At 45.4% G+C, this 8303-nt stretch overlaps 1 protein-coding gene across 1 annotated transcript in view; it reads right to left on the reverse strand.

The window, feature by feature from the left end:
- Nucleotides 1–4622, reverse strand: part of CWC22 (CWC22 spliceosome associated protein) — a 66742-nt gene extending 62120 nt beyond the window's left edge. Inside the window, exon 1 of the mRNA XM_075286071.1 lies at nucleotides 4405–4622. Within this exon, the coding sequence (XP_075142172.1) occupies nucleotides 4405–4431 (27 nt within the window). The 5' untranslated portion in view covers nucleotides 4432–4622. The remainder of the gene's footprint in view (nucleotides 1–4404) is intronic.
- Nucleotides 4623–8303: the final 3681 nt, after the last annotated feature.

The following is an 8303-nucleotide window of genomic DNA, read 5'->3' on the forward strand; positions in this document are numbered from 1 at the left end:
CTTGCACCACCACCTCATCCAGATGGAGCACTAAAGGGAACTAGCTAGTCCCCACTATCATGATCATGGGGGATCCCAGTGATTAGACAATTCATGGAAAGTATCTACAGTAAGGCAAAAAGCATTACGAAGCCCAAGGTGAGCAGGAGAATGGATTAAGACTGGAATAGGAAACATCAGTTTTAATAAATTCCATTTCCATTTTGGTTCCATTAGAAAAAAAAAAAAAAAAAGTGTCCTACAAATAACAAGCCCCTATAGAGACAAACGAATGGAGAAATTAAAAAGTTCTGGTTCAAAGGGATGCGCCATCAATGCCAGACTGATCCCAGACCTAGACCAAAATCACGATTAATTGAACATTTGACACCAATGTTTTGGACGCTCCTCTTTTCACATCCCACACCATAAGACATTCATGTATAGGCAATCCTGAATAAATAGTGATATAGCGAATTAGTCACTGACTGTGTGAGACTGCATGGCATGGATGCAAAGTAATTGAAATGATCCATTCCAGCAAGTTCATGTCCATTAATTGAGCTTCCGTTCGATTCCAATTATTTTTTGATTAATTGTCCAGCCCTATCGCAGACATTCACAAACACCACAGTATTGAGACAGTTACAGGAGCCTTCTCACAAAGCAATGGATCCTGTAATCTATGGATCTTTGCGGATCAATAGGGCCCCATTTTCACTGATCATGAGAACAAGGGACTATGCCTTGCAGGTTAATAACTTAAAATGCAGAGGTAGCCATGCTATTCTCTTGTGGAGATGTGGAGGTACCGACCCCAAAATATTCTACATTGAACAAACTGAGTAAAGTTTGTTTTTGTAAATCCCATAGACTTCAGTTTGAAGCTGCCTTTCTATCCACACTCCTAGCCAAGAGACAAAGATTGGAACATGAAGACTCCATATATCAGACACTTATGGTATGTTCTCTGGCTATAACACTTTACAACATATGAAAACCCCAGATTAGTAATACTGTGGATACCCGCAGACACCGGTGGAGCCCCAAAGACTATAACTGGGTCCGATGGGTGTCCCTGTTTTTATACTGAAATCATCACAGAGAAAAATCCTCCGGGGCTGTTTCTGAGGGGCAGATGTGAACTATATGATTCCTATGAAAGTAAATATATCTAATTATTAATACAATAATTGTCAAATATAATCAAAATAATAATTTTATTTTGCAGCTAGAGTCAGTAACTTTTCCAGACTCCGCAGCCCTGGTAGTGATACTTCTCTACTCGGTCAGCAGGTCGCCTGTTCTCTCTCCAGGGCCACAACTGAAGGGCCCATATTATGTTGCATCCAATCACTGGTCTCAGGGGTCACATCAGGTACTGGTAACATATCAGCAGTGATGTCACCGGTACCAAACATGTGGCCCATAAGGCCAGTGATTGACTGCAGCATAGCCTGAGCCTCTCCACTTTTGGCTAGACTAGTATAGGTACCAGAGAGAATGGGGGACATGCTGCTCAAATCCAGTACCAAAGGCAGAGAATATATATATTTTACATTTGACATCACGCCTCCTCAACTGAGTTTACCATTTATCCCAGACAACACTTTAAATGCTACAGATATGCCAGAAATCACACTGCAAAGGATGAAATCCAGAGTGAAAATCTACAAAATAAAATCTGCGCTGCAGGTTAATTTCCACTGCAAATTTTTATTTTCCCCACAATATGTGAATAAGATTTGATTAAGGCAAAGGGTCAGGCTTAGTGTAAACGGAGCGATGTATTACTGCAGAGTGAATGGGAATTCTGTATAATCCCAGCCACACATTGCAGAATTTTTTTTTTTTTTTTATGTAGATTGTGAGCCCCATATAGGGATCACAATGTACTTTTTTTTTCCCCCCTATCAGTATGTCTTTAGAAGTATGGGATGGAAATCCACGGAAACACAGGGAGAACATACAAACTCCTTGCAGATGTGTTTTTTTTTTTTCTTAAGAGGATTCAAAGCTGGGACTCCAGTAATGCAAGGCTGCATTGCTAACCACTGTGCCACCGTGTGGCCCACATTGCAGAAAATTAACCCTTAACGAAAGCTGTGATTTGTAAAATGCTTGTTTTTTTCGCAAATCGTAGCATGTCAATTAGACCTATGGAATAGATGCCGGTTTCCATATAGGAATAATGAAAGCAAAAAAGTCACAGAGGAAAACTCTGCAGACTTTCTGTTAAAAGAGCTGTGGGAAAAACCGCAATGCATTTCCGCCATGGTTTTTCCCACTGCGCTTTTTGGCTGCGTACTTGTGTGACCAGCGCTCCAATCACTTTTATGGGGCTAAAGGTGTCATCCATTTGTTGACATGACAGTATTCTGGCGATATGAATAATCCTAAAATCACATTTCAAAATTGGAAAAAATTCAGCGGCGCCTCCCATCCCACAGAAGCCATACGCTACTGATCAATACCCTATCAATGGTCCTAATCTGCAGGATTTTCCAGATGCAGAATCCTTGGTAAAATGCTTATTTTCCATTCTTCTACTCCAATCCCTGCCTCCCACTCAATACAATGGGAATGCAGAAGAAGCAGGATGGAATCTACCGCCATGTGAACAAAGCCTTACTAAGGTTTGAGGCAACCCACACTAATATTTATTCTTAACAAATGCAAAATAAAAGTATAACAAAAATAGATACTTTTAAATCCCCTGTATGTGAATGATGATGGTGCAGATTTTAACTTGGGACTTCCTTCCCTGCTGCTGTAAATGCTGCAGATTTTCCATGTGCAATTTGACAAAGAAAAATCTGCAGCATGTACATCACATTTGGACATTCCCTTACTTTTTTGTGGTTCTGAAATATTTTTCACATGCTAGAACAAACATATGATCTATGGGGGCATGACAGTATACGTCTGACAAGACACAAGTCAATAAACAGATACAACCATCACACAATAAAACCTCACAATTTCTGCCTCACTACTCAGCAGATTACTCAGCTTATTTTCTTACAATAAAGGGTTTTCTGGAAATTACATATTGATGACCTATCCTTAGGACAGGTCATCAATATCTGATGGGTGGGGGTCTGACACCGCTACAAATCAGCTGCTCTGATGATAACCCCTTCCACTTAACGTGCATCTCTCACATAATCTTTCTGCGGCTCAGTCCCATTCAAGTGCAAGCACTGTGCTTAATATTAAATGAAGAGGCGCATAGAGCTCACCTGATCACTGCAGCCGCCTCAGACAGCTGATCTGTGGGGGTTCCAGATGCCAGACCCTCTCTGACCATAAACATCAATATATAATTTGTACATTATCCCTTTAAATGTTTGGAAATCTAATCGTACCATGGCTGCAGATGTCTGCCTCAGGTCCAGGACAATCTCTAAAGTAATCACAAACATGGCGCCCACTTCTGGTGTCTCTCCCTGCTCCCAGGGGGAGGTCACGTGACCAAGGTATGGCTCTATGTGACCAAACAGTACCAGGGAACATTAGAAATACTAGGCATGGCCACTTTCACACCTGTGTCAAGACTGTCGTAGATTCTCTCTGAAAATACGACTATTCATCGGGTGATATCAGGTAGGACGTAACAGAAGTCTGACAGATCCCATTACAGGCCGCTGTTGTCCATTACTATGCAGATGTTATTGTTAAAGGGGTTGTCCATGAACTACAGAAAATCCTGGAGTGAGCGTGGTGTGTATAAAACAAAACAAAAGGTATACTTGCCTGTCCCCTTTCCCTCCCATAGCAGAAGCGCTCACATGACCGTGGTCAGTGGTCACTGGACAGGGATTGGTGACGTCACCAGGTCCTTACTAAAGACCATTGGGGCCAATGATCGGTCCTATGTGCCGCCGCCGCCCCCCCTCCCTCCCACTTCTGGCCCAATAAACCCCAGAATGGAGGGAATGGAGACCGGGGACAGGAGGGCAGTCCTTTTTTGTTTTATAGTCTCCCTGCCTACTCCAGCATTCTCTGTAATTCATGAACAACCCCTTTAAATCTGGGCTTACAACACATTAACACAGCTGATGTGAACGCACCCTGAAAACTGCTATTGTAGGGCACTGGTGGACATAACGGTAGTCACCCAGCTTTCCCAGGAATGATTAAGTGGACAGAAAAGCTGAATTCAATTACAAGGGACCTTCCTATTAGCAGCAGTGGGCCCCGACTACTGACAGCTTTGTGGCAGAGGTAACAGCACAACTCTGGCCAATGGCTGAGCAGGCATGCTGGGAGCTGTAGTGCTACCTCAGCTGGAGAGACCACTATGTGATACAGCCGTCCACAACCCTGAACACAACCTCAATACTGCCTGATAGAGGTCAGAGGTCACCCGTGGCGGGGGGTCACGTGACCAGAGTACGGGGACAGAACAGACACAATACTCACTCTGACTTGCGCCACGCTGCTCTTCATGATACTCCGTAATGTACACAATACAGTGACCGCTGCGGTGCCGTACTCTGCCCAGCTGACAGGACACTTCTGGGGGTAGCGTGGTCCAGGCTTCTCCGCTCTACCGATCTCTATCCGCGATCTTCAAACTAACCAATACCGTCAAACTCCACACACGGTACCAGCACTCACTTCCGGTTTCCCAGCATTCCCTTGCGTGACGCTCATGACCTAGACGGAAGCCCGCAAAGGACTGATTTCATGAAAGGCGTTTTTCAATGGTTTGTTTTGCTTTCAGGTTATTTTGGCTTTGACTTTTGATTACAGTTATTAAAAAAAATGGCAGGGAATAAGTTTTTTTTTTTAAATGTATTATAGACATGGCTAAATTTAGCCTTTAGGACACATCTTTTTTTTTCTGGTTTTACTTTACCACATCTTATACAAAGCTGCAACAGTTTTGGAAATGGCAGTGTCCCTGCTGCGCATATTTTTCCATAGTGTGTGAATGGGATTCGCTAGACTTTTGTAAGCAAATTTGGCAAGAGGATGAAAAGTCATACCTCTCAACTTCCAAAGAACACTGCTGTTGTATCCGCTCTTCCTGCTGCTGTGGGATGAGCTGGGAGAGTGAATTCCCTGCCGAATACGATGCTTAGTGTATGCACAGCGGGCATCTCCCAGCTCATCCTACAGCAGCAGGAACAGAGGATGCAACGTACGGTATCACAGCAGAGGCAGCACTGTCGGCTTTTCCGATCTGTGCCCCGGGTAAAGAGCTTTTGGTCCCGGTACCGTAGCTCTTTACAGTCAGAAGGGCGTTCCTGACAGTCAGTCAGGTACGTCCTTCTTCAAAGCAGAGCCTATCGCGCTGTACAGTGTGAGCGGGGAGGAACACCCTCTCCCCTCCTGATAATACTCGTCTATGGACGAGCACTGTGAGCAGAGGGAGGGGGCGTTCCCCCCCCCGCTCACACTGTACAGTGCGATAGGCTCTGCTTTGAAGAAGGACGTACCTGACTGACTGCAGGGACGCCCTTCTGACTGTAAAGAGCTACGGTACCGGGACTGAAAGCTCTTTACCCAGGGCACAAATCGGGAAAGCCGACAGTGCGCTGAATTCAGCGCACTGTCGGCTTTCCAGCAGTATACGAACTGCCTGTGCCCCAAACCATGAAAGGTCCTCTTTAAGTTTATGAAAATGCAAAATCCAAACTCTCATAGATTTACCTAGAAAAAGTGACTTCCAATTGGTGTGTGAATTAGTAGGTAAGTTTATTGATCACATGATCTGTGTGAGGACTGTTTAGAGGCTGAATAAAGTTAACAATGCACTCAGTTCATTTTGTATCAGTATGCACTGTAGTACTGGTCAACGACATAATACTTTTTGCCTGAGTGCGGCTTTAAACCTCCCTCGGGAATATGCGGTTTTATATACCACTAGAAAGCCAACAGTGCCCCGGGGAAGAGATACCGGTGCAATTACCAATAGCTCTTAAGTGCCAGAAGAGCATTCTTGACAGTCTAGCTGGGAACGCCCCTCCTGACATTACTGTCCTTAACGCTATACTGTCAGAGGGGGCGTTCCTTACCTCCCAACAATGACGCCGAGAAGTGAGGAAAGCCGACAATGCGTTGAATTCAGTGCACTGTTGGCTTTCTAGCGGTATATAAAACCGCATGTGCCCGAGGACATGAAAGTTCCTCTGTAAGAGAGACTAGTATGAGCTTTTATAATGACCATCACATGCTGCATTAAATTCATTAAATATGAATGAGGGTTATTTACAAGACCAATTATATTGATGGTCTGTTTTTCTGGACCTTCAAAAAATAGTTCATGTCCTATTTTTACCCTATTTCTCAGATTTCTCAATACATTGAAATGTATGAGCGATCAATGAAAACTGGGGCTTTTCAGATGTAAAAGGACTGTGAAAAATGTCCACTTTTCGTGGCCGTTTTGTGCCACATTCATGTCAATTTATTAAATCTATCTATCTATCTATCTATCTATCTATCTATCTATCTATCCTGTATACACTCACCGGCCACTTTATTAGGTACACCATGCTAGTAACGGGTTGGACCCCCTTTTGCCTTCAGAACTGCCTCAATTCTTTGTGGCATAGATTCAACAAGGTGCTGGAAGCATTCCTCAGAGATTTTGGTCCATATTGACATGGCATCACACAGTTGCCGCAGATTTGTCGGCTGCACATCCATGATGCGAATCTCCCATTCCACCACATCCCAAAGATGCTCTATTGGATTGAGATCTGGTGACTGTGGAGGCCATTGGAGTACAGTGAACTCATTGTCATGTTCAAGAAACCAGTCTGAGATGATTCCAGCTTTACGACAAGCCGCATTATCCTGCTGAAAATAGCCATCAGATGTTGGGTACATTGTGGTCATAAAGGGATGGACATGGTCAGCAACAATACTCAGGTAGGCTTTGGCGTTGCAACGATGCTCAATTGGTACCAAGGGGCCCAAAGAGTGCCAAGAAAATATTCCCCACACCATGACACCACCACCACCAGCCTGAACCGTTGATACAAGGCAGGATGGATCCATGCTTTCATGTTGTTGACGCCAAATTCTGTCCCTACCATCCGAATGTCGCAGCAGAAATCGAGACTCATCAGACCAGGCAACGTTTTTCCAATCTTCAATTGTCCAATTTCGATGAGCTTGTGCAAATTGTAGCCTCAGTTTCCTGTTCTTAGCTGAAAGGAGTGGCACCCGGTGTGGTCTTCTGCTGCTGTAGCCCATCTGCCTCAAAGTTCGACGTACTGTGCGTTCAGAGATGCTCTTCTGGCTACCTTGGTTGTAACGGGTGGCTATTTGAGTCACTGTTGCCTTTCTATCAGCTCGAACCAGTCTGGCCATTCTCCTCTGACCTCTGGCATCAACAACGCATTTCCGCCCACAGAACTGCCGCTCACTGGATGTTTTTTCTTTTTCGGACCATTCTCTGTAAACCCTAGAGATGGTTGTGCGTGAAAATCCCAGTAGATCAGCAGTTTCTGAAATACTCAGACCAGCCCTTCTGGCACCAACAACCATGCCACGTTCAAAGGCACTCAAATCACCTTTCTTCCCTATACTGATGCTCGGTTTGAACTGCAGGAGATTGTCTTGACCATGTCTACATGCCTAAATGCACTGAGTTGCCGCCATGTGATTGGCTGATTAGAAATTAAGTGTTAACGAGCAGTTGGACAGGTGTACCGGTACTATTCCGTTATCGGGCCAGCAGCAGCGCAGTTCAGCAGCAGCTTTCGGGACAGCAGTTCAGCAGCGGGAATTACAATGACATCCGAGGACTGCTGGCCCGATGCTTGTGCCCAGTAACCAGTACATCGATGACCCCCCTCCCCCATCCTTCTCCTCCTGCCAGTGCTGCCCCCCAGCTCTCCTTACATCTTCCCCGTACCCTCTCCCCGCCACACGACTAGGCCTCACCTCAGCGCTAGTACCGAGACCGAAAGGAAAGACACCGGGGCTCAATCCAGGCCCTGACAAGAAACACGCCGACTATAGGAACGGTGAGCTACAGCGAGCCGGAGGGACAAACTTTCTGCAGCGTCCGGCGGCTATCTAGTAGCATTCATTGCTCAAGATTTACGGTGAGGCCTATTACAGGGAGAGGGTACGGGGCAGATGTAAGAAGAGCTGGGGGGCAGCACTGGAAGGAAGAGGAGGATGAGGGCATCGATCGATGTACTGCCTACTACACACAAGCACGGCCTCTATCATCGGGCCAGCATCGGCTTAGTCATGTGGCGGGGAGAGGGTACGGGGTAGATGTAAGGAGAGCTGGGGGGCAGCACTGGAAGGAGGAGGAGATGGAGGGGGGGTCATTGATGTACTGGCTACTGGGC

This window comes from Leptodactylus fuscus, chromosome 8 (genome assembly GCF_031893055.1).
Source record: "Leptodactylus fuscus isolate aLepFus1 chromosome 8, aLepFus1.hap2, whole genome shotgun sequence".
NCBI classification, from domain to species: Eukaryota; Metazoa; Chordata; class Amphibia; order Anura; family Leptodactylidae; genus Leptodactylus; species Leptodactylus fuscus.